This window comes from Helianthus annuus, chromosome 12, assembly GCF_002127325.2.
Source record: "Helianthus annuus cultivar XRQ/B chromosome 12, HanXRQr2.0-SUNRISE, whole genome shotgun sequence".
Classification (NCBI taxonomy): domain Eukaryota; kingdom Viridiplantae; phylum Streptophyta; class Magnoliopsida; order Asterales; family Asteraceae; genus Helianthus; species Helianthus annuus.
In genome coordinates, this window is record NC_035444.2 from 106,878,924 (window position 1) to 106,906,154 (window position 27,231).

A 27,231-nucleotide genomic window follows, 5' to 3' on the forward strand; every position below is an offset into this window, starting at 1 on the left:
GGTGAGTTAGGGTTTTGGAGAAACCTGATCGCCCCCCTCTACGTTCTGGTCGATCCACACACCAGTGTGTGTGTTGGATTTTATTTTATTTGTGTTTAATAAAACTTGTTTCATACTTGGCACTTTTAACCCTCCTACTTTCATGAGGTTTTTATTTTGGGTGTTTCTAACACTCTAATTTATTATCACTAAACTCTTATCTAACTAGGTTAGTTTTATCACTAGTTAGTTTATCTCGTTAATATCAACGTCGGATTTATAATAAAAGGATTTATGTTTTAGGGTGTTACATACACCCCGTTACCTCTGGTCTTTTATAAGCTTTATTTCCTCCAAAGCTTTGATTCACTTTTTAGTTAATATTAGGCTTACTTATTTAGATCCTAATATTTACTGGGTTTATTTTTATCACTACCGTATTTTACCCGTTTATTTTCGGTTACTTTATTATAATTAATAAACCCGTTTTTGGGGTGTTACAAGTCTACCCCCCTTAAAGAAGGTTTCGTCCCCGAAACCTCTTTCATTCCTTCTATAACCCGTCTAGTCTTACTCTTCGTTCGTTTATTCATTCAGGTTACATTGGACGACTTACATAAGTATGTTGTGAGGAATTGATGTTTGTGACACATCCCATATTCCATAATTTGAAACTAACATCCTTTCTAGGTTCCTTCATGTCCCTATGTGAAGTGAGCGTATGATAGTACGCATTACCGTAAACATCCAAGCATCAACATTCTTACATAACTATCATTTTTAAATCTCATTATCCGTACTTGTTATGAGGATCAATCGTTAATCTACTTTTCTACCGCCACTTGAACTACTTTCAACCTTATGTCTAACCTTTTATTTAATCTTCCACATTACTTCCTTATACTAAACCGGCATGTCGTGCAAAGAGCAACATATGAGCATTAATCAACTAGTTCCAAGTTTTCATTCAGGGTCCTTAAATCTTTCTCTTATTGACATAGATACTTTCTAAAGATGACCATTGCTAGTCGGTTATTTCATACTATACTATATTTGTCCTACCATTCATTTCATTCATATGTACAAATAATTCACAGATTCTTACCTTTCAATCTAGAATTAAACATTTTACTAACCTCACCTTCATTGTATAACTTAACGATCTGCAAACCGGATTGGCCCGCTTCTGAATGAGTCCGTGTCAAGGCCGGTTCGATTCCCTCCCTTTCATGAATGGCTTCCGCTCATTGGCTTCCTTCTAACAATATCTTGTTTAAATGAACATAGCCTACAAACCTAGCATCAAGGTTAGCATTTTCCGTTGGTACTTATCATTATTACATTCTTTCCAATTTATTCTGTTTAGTTTTATAAACACCCACAATTCCTTCGTTTTGTTAATTATTTCACCGACCCATTACAGTTGGCTTTCCAAGGTCTAACTAACGTTTCTTAATTATCATGGATGTAATGAAATACACGATTGTATTTCTTTCCATTCATGCTTACATACAAGTACTTTAATACATCCTTTCCGTTCTTCTTACAAAACTTACCCTTCCCGTCCATACTTAAGTTATTGTTCAGGTCGTAGCCCGTCATTCATTTTGACCCACAAGAGTCATTTAGTAATATACCTTTCATGTAACTTGCTCACAGCTTATTTCTTTCAGCTAAGGTTTCTTGCTACTACAATAGCTTACTTGGCTTTACCTACATAGTAAATCAAATACTTCATGCTAACTTTACTAATACATGCTTAGCAACTATCACTTACTTTGTTTAACTTGTTCGGAAATCCAATTGTAATCTACATTCTGACCATATGTCTACCAACTACCCATTTCTGGCACATCCCTCTTTAGTCGAGCTATAAGCCCCTACTCAAAAGAAAGCATAAATTTGTACATACCTTGCGCGAATCGAAACCTTTGACTCGTTATCCATAACTTACGATGGTTATTTCTTTCCAATCTGTGGCATTGGATGATCATGCATTATGTTCGCCTACAATTATAAGACTTGACAATTTAAAACATTAAATATCGGGTTCAATGGCAATCCCCATTTGACCCGTATGACTCATTTATACATCTCAACCATCTTGCATACAACGTATTCACGTAAATATTTATATAGATAGAAGTTCAAAACATAACTTAAGTAATATCCACTTTCTAAAGAATATTTACTTGTTTGGTACGTAATTACTTACGAATTTAAACCTTTCATTCTTATAATTCATTCCCTTCTATGCTTTGAATCCGTCTCGCGGTTTCTAACATATCATTCATGCTTTCATTCCTTTCATGCTTCGAATCCGTCTCGCGGATTCTAGCACATCATTCATGCTTTCATTCCTTTCATGCTTCGAATCCGTCTCGCGGATTCTAGCACATCATTCATGCTTTCATTCCTTTCATGCTTCGAATCCGTCTCGCGGATTCTAGCACATCATTCATGCTTTCATTCCTTTCATGCTTCGAATCCGTCTCGCGGATTCTAGCACATCATTCATGCTTTCATTCCTTTCATGCTTCGAATCCGTCTCGCGGATTCTAACATATCATTCATACTTTCATTCCGTCTTACACTCCTCTTCACCCCCACGTCCACCTACTACCTAGTTCTAGCGGACATACCTGTAACAATTAGCACGGTCTCACGAACGTCATATGTTTCTTGTGTACTGGCCAGGTACACGATCCACATACTAGTTTCGTGTCTTCGTGTAATCGCCACCTTATGTCCGAAGGATTAAGTTTCGGCACGTGTAGCATTTTCAAAACTTCATTACTATCCCATTATTATCTTTCATTTAAAATTCTTCTTCTGTTGATAGGTTTTAACATTACATGTACTTACATATATTGAATCTACGTACCTGGAACCAATTTATCTTACTGCGTGCCTTGGTGTCGGTCGGAGACCGCAGTCGTGAATCATCCTCATCCAAACAACTATGCTTATCTTACACACAACATAATGTTAGTATCTTCATAAACATACTTAAATTCATACTTACATTTGCTTCTACCTTTAGATCTTGATCGAGTCTTGGATTGTACGGGTTCCTTGTCACAAGAGCACACAGGTTTGAGTTCAAGTATTTGCCTCCTCATACTTGATTTCCCTCAAACCAGGGCTCTGATACCAACTTGTAACGCCCATATTTCTTAATCCGAAAAGTAATATTACCATACTATTATTTAAGAAAAATTCGGGCATGACCCGTTCGTAATAAGAACGATTCCCTGTAAGATCATCGTGTAAGAACTTAAAGATAACGCAGCGGAAAAATAGCTTTAAAAATTTCTTTACGATCTTAAAACAATACACACATTCAATAAGAAGCTTACAAAATTCACTTCCCTTTTTACAAATTAATGCGTTACAAAATTAAGACTACGTAACCGTTCTTTCCGTACAATCCTTGTTAATTCGACTCGATCTATGCCCGCTTATCTTCGATAGTGGTAGAAGAAATCCGTGTAGTACCTGTGGACATCACATACAACTTAACCATTAGTCATTGACAACATCATACAACAATAATCTGGTACAATTAAAAATCATATAACATTCAACAACATAAACTTTGATTCATTCGACTATCCTCTCGGATTCCTTTGTTTCGAGTTCGGCTTCCAGGTTCGGCTTCAATTCTACAAGAGTCTGACATTCTCATTCCTGCATTACATTCCAATCTCAAGCACATCATTAGTAACGTCCATACTCAAACGTATTGAAACCATGTATACATGCATACCTGTCCCACTCTTTTCATAGGCAACAAATCCTACTTCGTGCATTCGTATATTCATACGTCTAATCATACGCACCTACATATCTACACATCTACTTACCTATATACATAACTACATGCTTACATAATCATGTCTACACATACTTACTTACATTCAATTCTTGATTAACTTATTCGCATTCACTTATCATACTCGTACATTAATTATGGAGTGCTTAGACTTGGATTTATGATCCAGAAACATCAAGGAAACATTCAAAATTATGTTTGGGAGGCCCGTCGTAGACCACGGTTAATATACCGAAGCTTACGGTACACAATAACTTAATTAACAAATTTCAGCATTTTAAACATGTGGAGGCCGTTGGCGACGGCCCTATAGGGCGTCGGCGACGGCTATTAGTTTTTCGCGTAGCCAGAAACCTCCGTAGACAGGAAAATTAGGCGTCGGAGAAAACTGAAAATGCACAAGGCGTCGGCGACGGCCCATAGGGGCGTCGGCGACGACCTCTAGTTTTGCCATTTTTCTGCTGTGTTGTTTTCGTCGTTCGCACGCACAAAAACTTGCATAGCTTTTAAACGGTTTACCCGATTAACCTCCCGTTTCTTCCTACATGATTGTAAACTAACATTCTATTATGTGAACTTAAAATCCAACATCCGGGTTAAGGAAATTCTTAACTTATACATTTTCGGCTTATTATTCATTACGAATTATTCGACCCGTCATGCATTTATCAACATCTCATATGTTTACACTTAAGGCTCACATAATGTTAATGTTATAACACCTTACACTAACCGGGCACATGAAATACTATCAACATTGCTTGTACAAACGTTCCATGCTAAAGTATACCTTCACTTTGACCCATTAACCTAAGTCCCCATTCTCGGTTGGTGCACTTATGTGCAATTTTACCCATTACCCGATTACATACCGTAGCCATTACTTAGACATTATTCGTCATATCATTACAACTTTATATTGTCCCATTCGGTCTACTAAGCTAAAATTACCAATTTCATACGACCAAAACCATATGAAACTTTAAACATCATCATGCTTAATCAACTAACGCTACTTTACTTAAATAAAATAAGAAGTGATTACAGAAATCACTTACCTCGTGCGTCCGAGTTCATGCATAGCTTCCGTATTTAGCTTTACCCCATTGCCCTTCCATGCTCGTGTCCATGTTGACATGGCTCCTACGCTTTCAGGTTATCATCAACATATTCTTGTTAGCATACATCATTGTACTTGATAAGGAGCATACATTTGCATAATTTTCATATTCAACTTGCATTGATCATTCATTAACATGTATAGCTTATTTCACTGAAAATATGCTGTTTGGGGACGTCCGTTTACTATACTTACGGGCTTACAAAAATTAAAATATTTTTATGAGACGTGCCCCTCGGAGGGTTTATCCTTGTGTTAAATTTTTAGAGTCCAACTCTCTACCAAAAATTTATAAAAATTCATTTACTATGCTGCAATCAGATTCGTCACTTCTGACTGCAGCTTACGGAAAAATTCATTAAAAATTCCTCGTTTATCCGATTGACGAAATTCCAATTGATGATTCTTCTAATCGCTTAAAACTATCTACCGTAACAATTTGAGACCATAACTAAATTACTAAATTGAGTTATGACATTCGTAATGGGCTGCAAATTCTGCCAGAAAACACAGCTTGAACCTTTGATACAGAAAAAATCATAAAACGCTCAATTTTTGTCGAAAAAATGCGATTCCAGTGGGGTTTTAAAGATATTTCCTGGAATTACCTTTTAGACTCAAGAAACACACGTTTATATAATGTTTTGTTCAGGTTACAGCCAATACAAGTCGGCTGTAAATTCTGATCAGGAGCTGTTTGAATTCAGCTTTCAATTTAAGCATGTTCTTGACATCATAACACTAATTTTTAGCAATCAAAACCCTAAAAAACATCTCATACATGAATTTAATATCAACAAAAATCTGAATCTACTTGAGCTAAGCATGATTTTAACATATACTTGTCTAGGGTTTACTCCTAGACACTACTATGTTCCTATTTCATCCATATAACAATCATGCATCAAAAATTTCTAAATTCTCTAAGTTCATCAGAATTTCAAGTAGAGATTTTCTATCAAATTTCACATACCTTATGACCCCCTTGCAATGGAGATCACCAATCTAGGCTCGGATTTCTTTTTGGAATTGATCTTGACCTTCAATTTGTGAATTTTTGGGTGAGTTAGGGTTTTGGAGAAACCTGATCGCCCCCCTCTACGTTCTGGTCGATCCACACACCAGTGTGTGTGTTGGATTTTATTTTATTTGTGTTTAATAAAACTTGTTTCATACTTGGCACTTTTAACCCTCCTACTTTCATGAGGTTTTTATTTTGGGTGTTTCTAACACTCTAATTTATTATCACTAAACTCTTATCTAACTAGGTTAGTTTTATCACTAGTTAGTTTATCTCGTTAATATCAACGTCGGATTTATAATAAAAGGATTTATGTTTTAGGGTGTTACATACACCCCGTTACCTCGGGTCTTTTATAAGCTTTATTTCCTCCAAAGCTTTGATTCACTTTTTAGTTAATATTAGGCTTACTTATTTAGATCCTAATATTTACTGGGTTTATTTTTATCACTACCGTATTTTACCCGTTTATTTTCGGTTACTTTATTATAATTAATAAACCCGTTTTTGGGGTGTTACAAGTTGGAACCAAGTGATTCCTTCTTTTCTATTATTTTTTCCTTACATTTTATTTTTGCTTTTTAGTTTATCTTTTTTATAACTTAAAAACCTTTTTTTATCAAAATTTGGTTAGATTTGATGTTAACGATAAGCCGGTATTAAAAGCTCTTGTGTCCTTGGACGACCTCGGTATCTTACCATCACTATACTACGTCCGTGATGGGTGCACTTGCCCTAACGTGTGTGTAGAGTGATAGTATTATATCGTGTTTTATAAATTTAAAACTTGAATTTGTGAGTAAAAAGAGCTAAAATATATCTAAAAAAATATATACACACCGCACCACGTCAAGTTTTTGGCGCCATTGCTGGGGACACAAGGATTTTGATACAGCTTAAAATTAACGGCTTAGTCATTTTTATCTTTTGTTTTTAAGTTTTTCTTCTTTTTCTTTCAATTTTCTACTTTCTGCAGGAATAACACGGGGCCGTGTTTGATTAACATGGGTCGTGTTAAACCTACTGTATCTAGGAAGAGCTATTTTCTTGTTACTAGAACAGAGACACGGGGTTGTGTTATAGGAGTCGAGCCGTGTTAAATTTCCAATATCTGGGAACTCGAAAACAAAAACTTTTTTTGGACAGCATGGGCCGTGCTAACACCAGCACAGGGCCGTGCTATTCTGCTGACCAGATATTTTTTTTGTTCGTAGAAAATCACAAATTCTATATAATTCACAGGAGATACAGTTTGGTGCATGACCTCCATCTCCGACAAAGACATAAAAGTATCGCTTGACGAACCTGAGCACTTTTTGAGAAAAAGACTTCAAGCCAAAAACCGACAAAAAGCCTCGACCCAAAACCCCCTATGGCGGATCAACGCACTCTCAGGGATTAGCTACGGCCTACGGTCGGTAATCTTGGAGCCGCTATTAACCCTCCTAATGTCGATGCTAACAACTTTGAGCTTCAACCACACCTAATCCAAATGCTCCAAAATTCCGCCACTTTACATGGCCTATCCGATGAAGATCCTCATTTACATATTACCAACTTTATGGAAATATGTGACGCCTTTCGGATCAACGGAGCCTCCAATGATGCTATTCGGCTCCGTATGTTCCCTTTTTCCCTCAAAGACCGAGTGAAAGCTTGGCTAAACACCCTCCCAAGTGGGTTCATACACACTTGGGATGAACTTGCCTAAAAATTTCTCTACAAAAATTTCCCTCCCGCTAGAACCGCCACACTCATGACCGAGATTAACACCTACTCTCAAGAACACGGGGAATCATTGTACGAGACATGGGAAAGATTCTAGTAGCTATTAAGGAAGTGCCCACATCATGGTCTTTAACGTTGGCAACAAGTGTCCACCTTCTACAATGGACTCTTGCCACACACAAGGCAAATCCTTGATTCCGGCTCCGGGGGACTCCTTGGGAATCAGCGTCCCGAGAAAATCTATAATCAAATTGAAGAACTTGCTCAAAATAGTTTTCAATGGCTCACTCCTAGGGGCTCAAATTCCAAAGCCTCGGGTGTCACACCCCTTTCAAAGGCGGAAGCACGAGGTGTGATCTGAAGGGTTCTTATTGCATACGACAAGTAAACATTCTGCATGAATATAAAATAACTCCAAATTGCCATTCAAATTTTAACATTCAAAAAAAAGTTAAGTTTAAAGTTTACATCATAACAAAAGATAATTGTTTGAAAAGTTTACAACTTCAATCCAAATCAAAGATCAAGGTTTTGCTCGCTATATCTCCGCAAGAAGGAGGGATATAACAAACAAATCCATCAAAAGTAGCAACGGAGCATAGACACATGATAATTTGAAAGATAAACAACATTCTTGAGCAAAGAGACCGTGCGCACATCCACTTAGTTCCCTGAAATATATGTAAGTTTTAAAAATCGTCAACAAAAGTTGGTGTGAATTCATGTAGTTTGTGTAAAACATATGAGTAATAGTTGTAAGAATCATGGTATGTAATTGTAAAATGTACTTGAAAAGTGTATTCCATGAATGTAAGGAAATCGAGATCGCTAATGGTTTGCAAGGCCATTAACATATGTCATGACATAGGAAGCATCCAAACCATAGGCATTTTTTGTCGATTTATGACTCGAGACACAAAAGCACTCTAGGTAAAACGTGGCCAAGAGTGTGGCTTCCTGAAACCCATTAGATCTAACCTTTTGTTCTGCGGTCTAGGTATATAGTTGATTTATGGTGCTTAAGTCTCACCCTATTCGTCACATGATCTATACGTCATTCCTTAGTTTTGTTTTTACATACCATTGTACATGTATTTTCCCCAAGTTTAGAAAACACGAAAATGTTTAAAAGTGGGGAAATGAACTCACAGATTTGTGTATCCTGCGTTGAAACTTCACCGGCTTGTCTTGTAGGCGTCGTAACCTATAAACGTTTCTATGTACGTTAATCACTAGACTCGTAACTCACTAAGCACAAGTCACCATCTTAAGTTAGGTTTTTGTTTTGTATAAGTTCATCATTTGTGAGGGTCGTGCCCTTGTTTGTCGGGTCTCGCCTGTTCGTCGTGTTATTGTAATTTGAATTTGTATTGTTCACTTGTAAATATATATTTTATTTCCCAAAAATATATATTTGTATATGTAGTATTTGAAAAAAATGGTATGTGTTAAAAATAATCTATATTCACAACTTATCCAAAATATGATACTTATATTATTTTCCAAAAATAAATATTAGTAATTTGTTATATAATATTTTCAATATTATATTTGTGTAAGTATACTTGTATTTTTATGTAAATACTTGTGTATTTTGCATTATTTGTCAAAAATCAATTATTTCATTTTTAATACTTTCCGGATTTATATTTCTTAAAAACAATATATTTTTAAGGTTTGTTTGAAATATATATATATATATATATTGTTATGCTTGTTAAATATATATATATATATATATATATATATAATTATTTTTGTCATTTACCCGATTTTTGTATAATTTTCATTACTTGGTAGAAATTATATATATATATATATATGTATATATATATATATCTCCAAATATATATTTATGTCAAAAATGTCCAATATTTATCCAAGTCCATATGTTTTGAGGAATATATGTTTATGTTAATATTTATTCTTGTATTTGTCCATATACTCTTTTATGAGGAATTTTGTATACTTGTATACTTAAGTATCCTTATGTATTTATATGTGTATTTTGGTGGTGATACTCCTTTGGAGTATTTAGTGTATTTTTCAAGTTCCTAATACACTAATACATATAATACACATAATATACACATAGCACATAATTTCGTGACCAAAAAAATATATATTTTCCCTAAAAATATACATACTTAATATTAATTTTAACCGTGAAGAAAACCTTATTTCTTGACTTGTAATTTTGTATAAAAATTAGGAAACTTAGTAAATATTTTTAAGTAAATTTTTGGGGAATAAGTTTCACCAAAACTTATACTTTTCTAAGTGTCAAAATTTTATAAAAATTTTGACATAGTTTCCCCTAAATATGGAGGTTCCCATGTTTTCAAAACATATGTTTATTTTCTTTTCATCATCAAAAATCAATTTCCAACAATCTCACAAGTTACATACACTAAAATCATCATGTTAAACTCTAGGATGAACTTGATTATTTTATAAAAACATGTAGTCTTTTAAATCTACACTTAACATACTTGATTCTTCCAAAAACAAGCTTCTTGATGAATTTTTCATGAACTTTTTACGAGGCTTAGTTTCATAAGTTAATCATCCATAAACTTAGTTACTTCAAGATCATAAGAACATACTTTAAAAACCATTTTTCATGTTCACATAAAGACTTTTCAAGTTCATCTTCAAGTTTCACCATGGATCTTTCAAGATCCATGCTTAAACTTGTTAGATCTAAGCTTCTAACAATCTTTCACATGATGGATCTAACTAAAAACAATAGATTGAACATTCACAACTTCATAAAATACATCAAACAACTTCAAAACAACTTATTTTCACTTAGATTATGTTAGATCTTCATGTTACCATCTTTTAAAGTTTAGGTTCTTTGATGGTGTAACTTGTGCATAAGCTTAACGTGAAGCAAATGATGGTTTATGGACCATACCACTAGCTCTTGTGGCTAGGGATGTGGCAAGAACAAGAAGATGATGAAGAATGAAGAAGATGAGTGGATAAAAGCTCCTTGAGAAGGTCCTTCCACTTCCTTTGCTCCAAACCTTCTAGAACCTTGATATAACCTTAGATTGCTTGATTGATGAATGAAAATGGTGGATGTATATGTGTGTATGTTTGGCTAAGAGTTAGAAGAGGGAAAAGGAAAGATGAAGATGAAGTTTGAATGAGAAATGATCATGTTTATTCACTAAGGGTCCTTTATAATAACTTTCCAACAATTGTTTATCCAAGAGTTTTAATATCCCATATCTTGCACACAATGATAATATTTTAATGGAAAGGGAGTGGGGCCACCCTTGGGGCCGGTTGGAAGAAGGGGGGGGGGGTAAATGTAAAACTTGGAAGTCTAGGGTAGAAGATGTAAAGTAGAAGGTTAAATGTAAGTTTTAGTATGTTTAAGTGTTTTGATGATTTTAAGGTGTTCTATTACCATAACTAGCTTTAAAACATTAAAACTATGTTTCTAGTCTATTTTTGATGTTTCGGGTAGTGTCCGGTTAATCGTTCGGTTGTCGGTTCGTTAAAGTGCTAACAAGTGAATTTTGCAAGGTAGGAAGTACCTTTTGTGACAGTTTTCATTCCTGACACTTTACAAGTTACTCTGGACACTTAACCCTTAATTCTGCATATTATTTTGGTGTTAAAATGCTGTTTTTGCTGGATTTCTGCAGAATTCTGCATTTTAGGTGCGTTTCGGGCATTTTTTAGTGCTTGTTTTAGCTTCCGGAATGTGTTTATGTTAACCCTTGTTCCTACACTTGGGTTTTAATGTATTTTTGATGTTGGACCTACATCTAGGCCCTAAATCTATCGTTTAACTGCATGCTGAAACTATCCTGCCACAGCTTGTCTTACCGGTGAGTTTACTAGTCGTTTCGACGCAACGCTTAATGTATTGCACAATGCGATAAATGAAGTGTGAAACATGCATGAATTCATTTGTAAAGCAAGCAAGCGTATAATGTTGACGTTTAAACACATAATTGCAGGAAATAAAGTATTATTAAAATAGTACGGAAATCATCGGTTTTATGCTAGTTATCACATCGGGCGCCCACAAGGTGGATGAAACCATTTCTTTGCAAGCTCAAATCGAAGCCTTAACTACTAAAATAAAGAAGCCGGAAGGTAGGACCCGAGATTGAATCAACACCACAACAACCATCCAATAACCGGCCACGACCACCGGGAGCTCCAAGTAACTCTTTCACTCCCATGAAAACTGGAGTTGTATGAAAGATTTAGAAAATCAAACAGAAGTGGTAAATTACCTAAATAACCAGCCACGACCACCGGGAGCTCCAAGTAACTCTTTCACTCCCGAGTGGCGTAATCATCCTAACTTTATTGGAGGGAATCGGGGGTTAATAACCAACAAAATCAAAATCAACGATCTAACTTTTAACAACAACCACGAAATGAGCGACAAAGTTTCCAACCACAACAACAAGGAGGAAGAGAAAGGCTTGAGGATATTACCACTCGCCTCTTCTCCGAATTCGATAAAAGATACTCGGAAAGGTTACTACAAACTGAGGCTGAAATTAGAAACCAACGGGCTAGTGTTCGAAATATAGGAAAACAAATAAGCCAACTTGCCCAAAATTTAGTCGAGAGATCGTAGGGAGCCTTACCTAGTAACACTGAAACAAACCCAAAAGCCCAAGTAAACGTAATCAACCTAAGAAGCCGGAAGGTAGGACCCGAGATTGAATCAACACCACAACAACCATCCAATCCCCACTAAAACACCTATTACCAATATCCAAGAAAATACTCAACCCCAAAATACCGACACAACCAAACCACCACCGGTCCCTTACCCCGGTCGTTTACATCGGCAAAAGACCGACGAGCAATTTACTAAGTTCGTGAGCTTTCTTAAACAACTTCACATCAATCTTCCTTTTGTGGAACTCCTCACTCAAATGCTAAAATACTCCAAGTTCAGGAGAGACTTCCTCACTCACAAAACAAAGATTGAATCCATTCAACAAGTCACCCTAAGTGAAGAATGCTCGGTGACACTCCTCAACAAGCTCCCCCAGAAGAAGATTGATCCCGGAAGCTTCACCATTCCTTGTTCCATTGGTGGATCACTAATAAGCAATGCAATAGCCGACTTGGGGGCTAGCATTAATCTAATGTCGGCCTCTATGTTCAACCGACTGTTGTTAGGTAATCCGCATCCTACAAGGATGAGCGTACAACTTGCGGATAGATCGGTAAAGTACACTCAAGGTGTCATAGAGAATCTATTGGTAAAGGTTGGAGAATTAGTTTTTTCGGCCGACTTTGTTATCTTAGACATTGAAGAAGACACCGAAATCCCACTCATATTAGGAAGACCCTTCCTTGCCACCGCACGGGCTATGGTGGATATGAGAAACGAGAAATTAACATTGAGGGTTGGTGAAAAGGAGATCAAGTTCGAAGTGGGACAACGAGCGGAGGATGATCCAGTCAAATACCTCAAAGCGATTGACTCAAGCACTCGGATAACATTTGACCGACTTTGAGTCTAGCCAAGGACCCTTATAAACATGGCGCACCATGGAGGCATTCCGTGGACTATCCATTAGTTAAGTAGTTTAAATCTTAGTTTAATAATTAGTTTAATGTTTTCTTTTGGGTTTTATCTTTATAGGAATAAAGCACGCTCAAATGAGGATGATGGACGATGAAAAATGGAAACCATGCATGTAAACCAGAGCCTCCCGACTTAAGAACCGCAAAACAGTGTCTGCAGCATGGGGTCGTGCCCACCAGGCACGCCCCCATGCTCAACTGTCTGATGTCCAAAATTTTCTACCGAGAAGGTGGCACGGGCCGTGCTTACCCAGCACGCCCCCATGGCCACCATAGTGTAAGTCTTCTGTTCAAAATTGTTACTGGCACTTTGGACACGGGGCCGTGTCCCCATAGCACGCCCTCGTGCTACAAGTGCCAGTAACCATAAAAATTGCTATTTTCACACACTTTTAACACATCTAACCAAAATAAATCCTATTTGGGACAAATTGAGGGCAATGTGTAATTTAAGTGTGGGGGGATGATAAAACCTTGAATCATTTGTCCTAAAAACAAGCCTAACACAAAACTCGCCTTGGAAAACCGCTAATCACCCCAAACTTTGTCAAATTTTTTTTATTTTCTTTTACTTATCTTGGTTTAGTTGGGTAAAATAAGTTCTAAAAATTATGTTTTTACTAATTTACACTTGATAGCGTCGTGATAAAAAGAACCAATCAAGAAAATTATAAAAACAGGCATAACAAATCTTTGTAAAATTTGATTATATATACATTTTTACACTTTAACCCCTTTTCCCATAAAAGTGAGTTTTGAGCCTTTACCGAGCATATAAATACACATCTATACTAATTGCTCAATTTTAATTTCTTGTGTGAATAGCCCGTTTAGTTCTTGCAAATCTGGAACTTGCCAATGCAATACGTCCCAAGTCCTTAAGAAATAAATCAAAGTAAGTAAATGATGGAGGCATTAGGATCAACCCATTTTTCATTTCAAAACCTTTATTTTTCTTTTCTTTACCAAAAACATCCCCTAGATAAACCCTTTGAGTCTTAAACCTTTCATTTCTAAACCCACAAAAACACCCTCATCCGCAAACCTTTTATTTTCATCTTTTAGTTTTGTAAAAATATCGGTTGTAAAAAAAACAATTATGGCTCATTTTCAACTTTGGCAAAAAAAAAGAACCAAAGTATTTTTTGCTAAGCCGCAAAAGCAATGAAAAACCCGATACTTTTTACGCCTTTCGCTAACTTTACCGAACAAACCAAACCCAAACCACAACCTACCCTTTAAAGTCCTCTTGATATTTACAAGGATTAAACGTCACAAAGGAGGAGGTTTGGTTGTTTGCCTAGCCTATGGTAGGAGTAACTTCCAAACCGGGCACGAGTGTTCTCACTTACACAACTTTGGCCGAGTGTTGAGTGACCACTTGTGAGGTGTGTAAATTTATATATAACTAATGGAATTTTATAAAGGCATGTTATGCCTAAAAAAATTAATTTTCTTAATTTGTGTTTTAAATAAATCATGACGAATAAGATTGTAAATAAAATAAAAACAAAATAAAATTAGAACTTGGATTCTCGACACTCTAAATATAAGTCCAAAACCCTTCTCTTCTACCTATTATGTTTGGGTGTGTAAGCCACATTATAGAGTTTTGCTTAAGGAGAAGCAAAGATTCAAGTGTGGGGGTATTTGATGTACTTAAAACACAACACATAAATTATATCAAATGCGGCGTAAAATCAACCCGTTTTCAGTAGTAATGTTGGAAAAAGCTTGTTTCTTTATTCCTTTTTAATTTACAGGGTCAAAAGAGCTTCAAAGCACAAAAGGAGCAAAATAACTGCAAAAACCAACAAAAATACAAAGAAGGAGGATTGACGCAACTCGCCAAGCCCCCATCCACATCCAAACCAACATGGGTCGTGCGTAAGGCAAGATTCTCTACAGAAGAAAAGAAAACAGCAAAGGATAAACCAAACAACCAACACGCGGCCGTGCTGAGGCAACACGGGGCTTGGTCAACTCTAAGATTCGCAGAATCTGAGATAGTACAGCAAGTAGAATGGCCACGGGTCGTGTCGCTGACACATGGGGCCGTGTTACTACAAGACCTGACGCTGCAGTTAATGAGGAAGAGAGAGAAAGACGGCCATGGGGCCATGCCAGGTGGGAACGGGCCATGTTGATCGTCTGACTTCAGCTATAAATAGTAGCTATAAATAGGGGTGCTTGGTTCCATTCCAATCCATCCCTTGGCAAACCACTTCTTTCACACTTGCCACCACTCCACCACCACTACAACACCATCATCCACCACCATCATCCATCTTCTATCATTTAGAGTGTGTAGTAGTCTCGGGATCCAAGATCGATCGTAAGAGTTCTTGTCAAACAAAGTCCATGCTTGGCTAAACTCTTACATCACTTGGTGAAGACAAATCTTTTATGTACTACTTTTTGATTTCCAATCTTTGGCTCCTTTTTTATTTGGATATGTATTAATGACTTTAATAACTAGTTTTTTATATTGAAGGCAAATTTATCTAACCATTCTTCACATGTTGTTGATTCACATATTCGTGTCTTTACGATCTATATAAAACGCGTTAACTACTTGGAAGGGGGTTAGAAGGGTGATTGGTTAATTCTATGTCTTGTTTAGTGTATAGATACTGCGACAACCAGGTTCAAGCTTAGTAATACTTCACGGTTTGGGCGGTACTGTCTGCCCTAGAAGAAAGTAAGAAACCGCTTGAATTGTCACACCCCAATCGATGGTGGAAACATCGGGGTGAGGCACTGAGCGAAACAGATTGTCCAAGAGATTCAATAACAACTATAAATTACCAAATATTTAAGCATTACGTCCCATACCATTACATATCAAGCAACACAATCATTACAGATGAATTGTTCTCAAAGACAAATAAAACTGTTCCGATAACTCATAAATAAATTGTTTTATTTCTAGACTCTCCTAGCTTGATTCCATAAAAGCTAGCATAGCACAACATCCTAAACACCTGTCACATACGTTAAAATAGAGGTCAATACACATAGTGTAAAGGTGAGCATACAAGTTTAATAGTATATTAGATAGCGAAAGCGGTTTACACATAACCAGCATGTAACATGTAGCAAAGTGAAGCTAGTAGGTTATCGACAATGAAATATGCACAGACATGACTGCGAGTTGTAGAATGCGTAAAACATATCACCACTGTGACACGTGAAGTAAAACCCTTAACAACCCCTGTCCACGATAGGTGCTGAGTCCAAACTATAGTACAATCGTTGCTAAGGTGTCAGGCAACAGTCACTATGTAAACATAACATACAAGCATTCATCGAGTAACACGTATAACATGTAATAACGGTTAGCGTATAAAAGTGTTTGCGTTGTGTGTGTCGATTGTGATTTGAAATAGGTAACGTGTGTAACACCCAAAAGTGCGTAAAGCAAAAAGGGTTCAAGTATACTCACAGATTGTGTTAAATGAATAACACAGTCTTGGATTGGATTGAAGGGGGCACTAGAAGGTTAGCCTGATTACAGAACAATAGCGTAAGCGATGAACAGTGCGTTAAACAGCGTGTCGGTGAAAGGTGGGACGGATAGAGATCCGGTCGGATGACAATCCAGACGGATGGTCACCATTCGGTCGGATGGTCATTCGTTTGAGATAAATGTGTTTGTGTATGATGTGACTTTGAAGTTTTCGTTGTAGCATTTTAAAATGAGAGAAGTATCTCTACCTTTCAGGTCGTCCGGTCGAACGGTCATCCGGTCGGATGGTCGTTCGATCGGAGGGTGATCCGTTCAAGTAAGACATTTCAAAGTTTCAAGTCTCCTGATAGAATAGTCATTCGATCGGATGGTTGTCCAATCGGATGACTATTCGTTGGAAACTGATGTTTTTTGAAGTTTGCAAGATTTGATTAAGTGTTTAACATCATAAGTCATTCGGTCAGATTTTCGTTCGATCGGATGGCAATCCGATCGGACGACAATCTGTTCAGCGATTGTTCGTTTGTAAAATTTGTAAAATTTTCTAAGTTAAAAGTTTTTGCGTTTAAACCGAGATGGTATGACAACGTTTCAAACAACGGGAACTCCACCAAGTCCAAGTCATTCGGTCGAATGGGAATCACCCCGTCCGATCAGTTAACTGTTCTTGACAGTTGTTCATGTTCAACCCGTTGAGTCAGTCATCTCTTTGATAGAAATCGGTTCCCGAACCGGCACTTCACTAGAGAATGAGTAGAAGGCCTGAACGAGGTCAGATTCTATCGGTTTTTGAGTGAAAAGTTAAGAACATTAAAGAAAAGTGGAAATCAGATGGAAAATGTTTAGATTATGACGAGTCAGCGTTTAAACATGTTGAAATCTCTTAGATCTAAGTTATTCTTGGTGGAATGAGGTCACACTTTGAAGTTCATGAGAACCCATGATGACATCATCCTAAAACAGCTCAAATCAGCCGATTTCTTGGTGAAAAGTTAAGATTTGATGGTGAAATTGGTGGGAAAATGTGTGTAAATGATAGAAGTACAAGATTTGAGTTGAAAACTTACAAGAATCGCGAGGGATCAAGAGAAAATAGGTTAAGAGCGTGTTGGTCGAACGAGAGAGCTGTCACATCATGAATAGTGATGTGACAGGTGGTATTTATAGGTGAGAGGCGGTGTGAGTGGTTCGATCAGATGGCCGTCCAATCGGAGGGTCATCTGGACGGATGACCATCCGATCGAAGAATGGTCCTTCGATCGGATGGTTCGAGTGAGTTAGTTTCCGTCTTTTCGTTTCGTGCATTGAGCGTTGCGATGCGTTTAAGTGAGTGTCGATTAAGCGATGCGATAGGTTTAAATAATAGTTACACAATAACATAACTAACATACAACAACATAAATAAACTTGCATTTCCAGTTCATGATGAGATTGCGTTGTGATAGAGTTGTGATTGCGTTTTCGAATAATCACCTCAAACATATAATAAACATGCACAAGTAACACATAATTGTCTACACACGTAAAGCAATATCCAGAACATGTGATTCAAGTTGCGATACGATTGCGATGAAATTAGCATTAAATAGATTAGCGATAAATTAGCGATTAAACTACGATTATTGCATTTACTCTACATAATACAACTAAAGTAACGTAAATTAGAGTATCGATTAACAAGTCAAAGAGTACAATCAATAATTAAGCAAGGAACGACATATCGAATTAGCAATCTTTTCTTCCTTTGACTTTGACTTTGACTTCAAAGAGGCGTGTTATTACAGCCTCCCCTACTTTAGGGAATTTCGTCCAGAAATTACGATGTCGGCGTAACAAATAGCTGTGGATACTTAGCCTTCATGTCACTTTCGAGTTCCCAGGTGAACTCTGCGCTGCGTTTGCCTTCACAGCGAACCTTCACTATGGGAATGTGCATTGCTTCTGAGCTTCTTGGTTTCTCTATCCATGATCTCGACAGGCTTTTCCACGAAGTGTAATGTTTCGTCCACTTGTAGATCCTCAAGCGATACATGTAAATTCTGCTCGGCTAGACACTTTTTTAGGTTCGAAACATGGAAAGTCGGGTGGACGTTGCTAAGTTCCTTGGTAGTTCGAGTCTATAGGCCACCTTGCCAATCCTTTCCAGAATTTTGAAGGGTCCAACATATCGAGGCGCGAGTTTCCCTTTCTTGCCGAATCTGATCACCCCCTTCCAAGGTGAAACCTTTAGGAGTACGTGATCGCCAACGTCAAATTCAAGGGGCTTGCGGCGTCTATCGGTGTAACTTTTCTGATAACTCCGAGCTTTCAGCAGATTGTCCCGAATTTGGAGGATTTTGTCAGTCGTTTCTTGCAGCAGCTCAGGACCGGTAATTTGTGCGTCTCCGATCTTGCACCATACAATCGGCGATCGACATTTTCTTTCGTATAGTTCCTCAAATGGTGCCATTAGAATGCTAGAATGATAACTGTTATTGTACGAGAGCAAAGCATGTCTTCAACGATCGGGGGGTGATCCGTTCAAGTAAGACATTTCAAAGTTTCAAGTCTCCTGATAGAATAGTCATTCGATCGGATGGTCATCCAATCGGATGACTATACGTTGGAAACTGATGTTTTTTGAAGTTTGCAAGATTTGATTAAGTGTTGAACATCATAAGTCATCCGGTCAGATTTTCGTTTGATCGGATGGCAATCCGATCGGACGACAATCTGTTCAGCGACTGTTCGTTTGTAAAATTTTCAAAGTTAAAAGTTTTTGCGTTTAAACCGAGATGGTATGACAACGTTTCAAACAACGGGAACTCCACCAAGTCCAAGTCATTCGGTCGAATGGGAATCACCCCGTCCGATCAGTTAACTGTTCTTGACAGTTGTTCATGTTCAACCCGTTGAGTCAGTTATCTCTTTGATAGAAATCGGTTCCCGAACCGAGTAGAAGGCCTGAACGAGGTCAGATTCTATCGGTTTTTGAGTGAAAAGTTAAGAACATTAAAGAAAAGTGGAAATCAGATGGAAAATGTTTAGATTATGACGAATCAGCGTTTAAACATGTTGAAATCTCTTTGATCTGAGTTATTCTTGGTGGAATGAGGTCACACTTTGAAGTTCATGAGAACCCATGATGACATCATCCTAAAACAGCTCAAATCAGCCGATTTCTTGGTGAAAAGTTAAGATTTGATGGTGAAATTGGTGGGAAAATGTGTGTAAATGATAGAAGTACAAGATTTGAGTTGAAAACTTACAAGAATCGTGAGGGATCAAGAGAAAATAGGTCAAGAGCGTGTTGGTCGAACGAGAGAGTTGTCACATCATGAATAGTGATGTGACAAGTGGTATTTATAGGTGAGAGGAGGAGAGGCGGTGTGAGTGGTTCGATCAGATGGCCATCCAATCGGATGGTCATCTGGACGGATGACCATCCAATCAAAGAATGGTCCTTCGATCGGATGGTTCGAGTGAGTTAGTTTCCGTCTTTTCATTTCGTGCATTGAGCGTTGCGATGCGTTTAAGTGAGTGTCGATTAAGCGATGCGATAGGTTTAAATAATAGTTACACGATAACATAACTAACATACAACAACATAAATAAACTTGCATTTCCAGTTCACGATGAGATTGCGTTGTGATAGAGTTGCCATTGCGTTTTCGAATAATCACCTCAAACATATAATAAACATGCACAAGTAACACATAATTGCCTACACACGTAAAGCAATATCCAGAACATGTGATTCAAGTTGCGATACGATTGCGATGACATTAGCGTTAAATAGATTAGCGATAAATTAGCGATTAAACTACGATTATTGCATTTACTCTACATAATACAACTAAAGTAACGTAAATTAGAGTATCGATTAACAAGTCAAAGAGTACAATCAATAATTAAGCAAGGAACGACATATCGAATTAGCAATCTTTTCTTCCTTTGACTTTGACTTTGACTTCAAAGAGGCGTGTTATTACAGCCTCCCCTACTTTAGGGAATTTCGTCCAGAAATTACGATCTCGGCGTAACAAATAGCTGTGGATACTTAGCCTTCATGTCACTTTCGAGTTCCCAGGTGAACTCTGCGCTGCGTTTGCCTTCACAGCGAACCTTCACTTTGGGAATGCGCATTGCTTCTGAGCTTCTTGGTTTCTCTATCCATGATCTCGACAGGCTTTTCCACGAAGTGTAATGTTTCGTCCACTTGTAGATCCTCAAGCGATACATGTAAATTCTGCTCGGCTAGACACTTTTTTAGGTTCGAAACATGGAAAGTCGGGTGGACGTTGCTAAGTTCCTTGGTAGTTCGAGTCTGTAGGCCACCTTGCCAATCCCTTCCAGAATTTTGAAGGGTCCAACATATCAAGGCGCGAGTTTCCCTTTCTTGCCGAATCTGATCACCCCTTCCAAGGTGAAACCTTTAGGAGTACGTGATCGCCAACGTTAAATTCAAGGGGCTTGCGGCGTCTATCGGTGTAACTTTTCTTATAATTCCGAGCTTTCAGCAGATTGTCCCGAATTTGGAGGATTTTGTCAGTCGTTTCTTGCAGCAGCTCAGGACCGGTAATTTGCGCGTCTCCGATCTCGCGCCATACAATCGGCGATCGACATTTTCTTTCGTACAGTGCCTCAAATGGTGCCATTTGAATGCTAGAATGATAACTGTTATTGTATGAGAGCAAAGCATGAGCAAAGCATGTCTTCAAGGGTATGAGCATGTCTTCAAGGGTATGAGCATGAGCGAAGCATGTCTTCAAAGCATGAGCTAAGCATGAGCAAAGCATGTCTTCAAGTGCGCGTTCCAATTACCACCGAAATCTATGACACATGAGCAAAGCATGTCTTCAAGGGTATGGATCGTTCTTTCAGTCTAACCGTCGGTTTAGGGATGGAAAGCGGTACTTAGATTGAGAATAGTACCAATTGCAGATTGAAACGTTTCCCAAAGACGCGAGGTAAACCGACCATCGCGGTCAGAGATGATATCATGAGGCGTCCTGTGTTGACAGATGATATCTTCGGTGTAGATCCGTGCTAATCGTGCTACCTTAAAGTCTTCTCGTATCGGCAGAAAATGAGCAGATTTCGTAAGATGGTCCACGATAACCCAGATCCTATCGTGACTTGACGGCGTGCGGGGAAGTTTCATTATAAAGTCCATGGCTATACTCTCCCATTTCCACATAGGGATCTCGGGTTGCACGAGTAAACCAGAGGATCTTTGCTGTTCGGCCTTGACTTTCGAACAAGTTAGGCACTTCGAAACATAGATAGCGATATCCTTCTTCATTCCAGGCCACCAATACCGTAGACGAAGGTCATTGTACATTTTGTCGGCACCAAGGTGAATGGAATACCGAGACTTGTGCGCTTCAGTCAACAATATATCTGGAATGTTATTGCGACTTGGAATCCAGATGCGATCTAGATAGTAATAGATACCGTTCGATTTGGTGACAAAGTGCGATTCAGCACCACACTTTTTCATTTCCTCTCGCAAGGTATTATCAATGAAGCAGGCGTGTTGAGCGTCACGAATCAAGGCTTCGAGGTCGTGCTGGGCGCGAGTATTACGAACGCTATGCAAATAGCTTCATCGACTTAGAGAATCGGCCACGACATTTTCTTTGCCAAGGTGGTAACGAATCTCACAGTCGTAATCGTTGAGAAGTTCAACCCATCGGCGTTGGCGCATATTCAGTTCCTTTTGGTTCAAGATATGTTGTATGCTCTTATGGTCGGTGAAGACCGTACACTTGGTACCATAAAGGTAGTGTCGCCAAATCTTCAACAAAAACAACGGCCCCAAGTTTGAGATCATGGGTTGTATAGTTCTTCTCGTGGATCTTGAGTTGACGAGAGGCATACCCGATAACCTTGTCCCGTTGCATGAGAACACAACCGAGACCAAGGTTCGAGGCATCACAGTAGACAACGAAGTTATCGTTTCCGTCGGGTAAGGCGAGGATAGGAGCATTGCAGAGCATATGCTTGAGAGTTTGAAAGGCTTACTCTTGTTCGGTTCCCCAAACAAAAGACTTGTCTTTATGCGTCAAAGAAGTAAGCGGAATGACAATTTTAGAAATGTCAGCGATGAATCGAAGGTAATAGCCCGCCAATACGAGGAACAACGAACATCGGATGGTGATTTTGGTGTAACCCAACTCTTAACAGCTTCGATTTTCGTGGGGTCGACGTGTATACCTTGAGTATTGATGATGTGACCGAGGAATTGAACCTTCTCAAGCCAAAATTCACACTTGGAGAACTTGGCATAGAGTCGATTCCCTTGGAGTAACTCGAGAACTGAAGGATCGTGTCTCGACCCGAATGAGTCGTTCAGAGAATATTCTATCAAATACAGATGCGGAAAATAAGTATTTGACTTAGAAACAACTAGCAAATCACTTTAAACTTCTACTTGTATTGATTTCTGACAGTGTACATTCAAATCTCGATCCGGCAGCACTTCGGTACGAGTTCCAAGACTGTTACAAATGTTTCTCTTGAGAGACTATTTATATGTGTTGAGGTTTCGCTTGAGCATACATGTCGTTCAAGCGGAACCTCTAACTGACATTCAAGCGGAACCATCAATGTCACTACAAGCGAAACCTATTATCTAAGACCATACAAGCGAAACCTATTACAAACACCTATACAATCTCCTGTTTTCTCGTAAAACGTGCCCTGATCTAACACTCTAAGACAAAGACTCGATCCAAGACGAAGTCAACACATGTAGTGCACCAACAAGAACCAAATGTAGATGTTGCGCGTGTTCGGTTTTCGATTTCGAATAGATAAGGATCGATGAACACAATGACGAAACGGTCAAGAAATGGTTTACACACGCGGCTCATCAAATCCATGAAAACCGTGGGTGCGTTGGTTAAACCAAAGGGCATTACGACGAATTCATAATGGCCATATCGAGTTCCGAAAGCAGTTTTGGGTATATCTTCCTCCTGGATTCGTAACTGGTGATAGCCTTAGCGTAAATCGATCTTTGTGAAACACATAGTACCTTGCAATTGGTCAAACAAATCATCGATTCGGGGCAGGGGATAGCGATTCTTGATTGTCAGCTTATTCGACTCCCTATAATCGATGCACATTCGGAACGATCCTTCCTTCTTTTTGACGAATAGGACAGGTGCGCCCCAAGGAGAGGTGCTAGGGCGAATGAAGCCTTTGTCAAGCAATTCCTGGAGTTGACTCGAGAGTTCGCGCATTTCAGACGGAGCGAGGCGATAAGGAGCTTTAGCAACAGGATTGGCTCCAGAGTTGAGGTCGATACGGAAATCAATATCATGACTCAGGGGTAAACCAGGTAAATCATCAGGTTAGACGTTAGGAAAATCACGAACCACAGGCACCTTATCCATTGCCTTCTTTTCCTTTTCCTCCGCTACTACGATGTGTGCCAAGAAAACTTTATATTCCTTGCGGAGGTACTTGCTCGCTTGGATACACGACATGAGTTTGAGATTCTTCGATGCGACTTCACCATAGACACAGAGTTGATCACCGTTAGCGAGCGAGAAACGAATCATTTTGTTTAAACAAACGACTTCAGCACGATTTTCGCGAAGAAATTGCATGCCTACTATGATATCAAAACTACCAACCTGTATCGGAATAAGATCGATAGGAAAGACGAGATTGTTGAGTTCAAGCGTACAATCACGGAGAACAGAACGAACAGTAACAGTTCTTCCAGTGGCAACTTCAACGTCGAACGTCGTAGGGAGATGGGCGCGCTTACGATTTAGGAGCTTTTCGAATTCTAACGACACAAAGCAGTTATCGGCTCCAGTATCAAATAAACACGAAGCATATATAAAGTCCACAAGAAACGTACCATTAACCACATTGTTATCTGCTTGAGCCTGGCGGGCGTTGATGTTGAAGGCACGTCCGCGGGCTGCTGGCTGTTGCTGCTGCTGTTGAGGCTGCTGCTGTTGATGTTGTTGCAGCTGTTGCTGTGGCTCTTGCTTCACCACACTGTTTGGGCAAACATTTGCATAGTGGTTGGGATCACCACATGCAAAGCAGGCTCTTACGTGAGCAGCGGGTGCAGGAGCTGCTTGTTGGCCCTGGGTAGCAGGAAAGAGAGCTGGTGGTGCAGGAACTTGAACTTGAGCTTGAGCTTGGCGGGGACCAGTCCGGCAGTTAGCAGTAAAATGGCCGTACAGGTTGCAGTGAACACGAAATCTGCATGCAATCCCAATAGGATGATGATAAGTACAGGTAGGGCACATCGGGTGTGGACCAGTATAAGCACGCTTGGCCGGCGGTGCATTGGTCACCGGTGCCGCTACTTGGCGATTCTGAGGTTGCGGTTGAGCAGGGACAGCTTGGAGTGGAGCGGCAGTTACTACACAATTCTTGTTGTTTTTGTTGTTGTTGTTCTTGCGTTTACGGCGAGAAGACTTGGAAGCTTCCGGAGCGGCGGGCTCAGCGGTGGGAGCGGCGGTAACTTGGTGGAGACTCTTGGTGGTATTCTTGAAATAACCAGCCAACACTCACTTGTCATTAATCTCAGCAGCGAGTAGGTATGTCTCTTCAATGGTTGTCGTCTTCGCGGCTTGCACGAAGTCAGCAACACAGTCCGGTAAAGCACGGATATACTTCTTGATCGTCATATCAGGTGTTGCCACCTGGCTTGGACAAATGATACTCAACTGTTTGAAGCGAGCAGTTAGACCGACGTTATCGCCACCATCCTGCTTGACGTTCTCCAGCTTCTGGAGCTCGTGGGGTGGGTAGAATTCCTTCATCATGAGTTCCTTCAGTTCATCCCAAGTAAGCCCATAGGCTGCATCGTTCCCACGTCCGTTCCTTTCGGCGGTCCACCAATCCAGAGCTCTGGACTGGAAAACGCCAGTTGCGTTGACAGTACGTAGGTGATCGGGACATCCGCTTTGGCGTAGCGTGATTTCAATTGAGTCGAACCACTGAAACATAGCGCTTGGTCCGTCTTCGCCTGTGAAGTCTTTTGGGCAACATGCCTTAAAGTGCTTGAAGTTGAAAGTACCCTTTGGAGAGTCGGTCTTTGATTCCTCAGAGGACTTGCTAGTATTCTCATTATGCCCACTGACAATTTACGGAATAACCTTAGCCATCTGCTTTGCGACTAGATAAGTGATTCGCTTGTCAGCATGATTTCGGCGTGCATCGCGGGAAGTGTGTGATGCGAATGACAACATTGTCTGCAACTGACATCGCCATAGGACTGAACAACTATATAATCGAATCTCACCTCACAACACACTACTACTAAATAAAGCTTAGGAACACATTGGCATCTAAACATAGTCACATAATCACGTAGGCACATAATCACGTAGGCACATAATCCACATAAGCATGTAATCACATAAGCACGTAAACACATAAGCACATAGCTCGCAGAAATCAGGCTTCACACTATATTTTGCACGTATTCTCCTACGTATATTGAACGTATGTAACAACCCGCGTTTTGAAGTTAAAGTACAAGTCAAATTCAAAGTCAAAGGAAGAAAAGATTGCTAATTCGATCTGTCATTCCTTGATTAATTATTGATAGTACTCTTTGACTTGTTAATCGATTTCTTTAATTTATGTTACTTTAGTTGTATCATGTGGAGTAAATGAAATAATCGCAGTTTAATCGCTAATCCATTTATCGCTAATCTCATCGCAATCGCATCGCAACTTGAATCTCATGTTCTTGATATTGTTTTACGTGTGTGTGCTATTATGTGTTACTTGTGCATGTTTATTATATGTTGGAGGTGTTAATCGCAAATGCAATCGCAACTCTATCGCAACGCAATCTCACCATGAACTAGAAACGCAAGTTTATTTATGTTGTTGTAAGTGTAACTATTATTTAAACCTATCGCATCGCTTAATCGACACTCTCTTAAACTCATCCTAACGCTCAACGCACGAAACGAAAAGTCGGAAACTAACCCACTCGAACCATCCGATCGAAGGACCATTTGATCAAATGGTCATCTGTCCGGATGACCATCCGATCGGAAGGCCCTCCGATCGCACCATTACACCGCCTCTTCTCCCCATCTCACCTATAAATAGGACCTGTCACATCACTATTCATGTGATGTGACAGCTCTCCTCTGACCCTTCACCTTCTCAGCCTATTTTCTCTCGATTCCTCGCGATTCTTGTAAGTTTCCAACTCAAATCTTGTACTTCTATCATCTACACACACTTTCCCATCAATTTCACTATCAAATCTTAATTTTTCACCAAGAAATCGGCTGATTTGGGCAGTTCTAGGATGATGTCATCATGGGTTCTCATGAACTTCAAAATATGACCTCATTCCACCAAGAACAACTCAGATCTAAGATATTTCAACATGTTTAACCACTGATTTCGTCATAACTAAACATTTTCCAACTGACTTCCACTTTTCTTCAATATTCTTAACTTTTCATTCAAAAACCGATAGAATCCGACCTCGTTCAGGCCTTCTACTCATTCCCTAG

At 39.0% G+C, this 27,231-nt stretch overlaps 1 protein-coding gene and 1 non-coding gene across 2 annotated transcripts; one reads left to right on the forward strand and one right to left on the reverse strand.

Moving 5' to 3' along the window:
• Positions 1–7,705: 7,705 nt before the first annotated feature.
• Positions 7,706–7,812, reverse strand: LOC118485281. The gene has a single exon (XR_004875586.1). It is a non-coding gene; the product is annotated as a small nucleolar RNA R71 (small nucleolar RNA).
• A 4,790-nt stretch (positions 7,813–12,602) lies between these two features.
• Positions 12,603–13,193, forward strand: LOC110893482. The gene has a single exon (XM_022140589.1). It carries the CDS (start codon positions 12,603–12,605, stop codon positions 13,191–13,193), a length of 591 nt encoding a protein of 196 aa, XP_021996281.1.
• Positions 13,194–27,231: the final 14,038 nt, after the last annotated feature.

Excerpts from the sequence above, each read along its gene's own strand:
- LOC110893482 (XM_022140589.1), top strand. The coding sequence starts at position 12,603 with ATGCTAAAATACTCCAAGTTCAGGAGAGACTTCCTCACTCACAAAACA.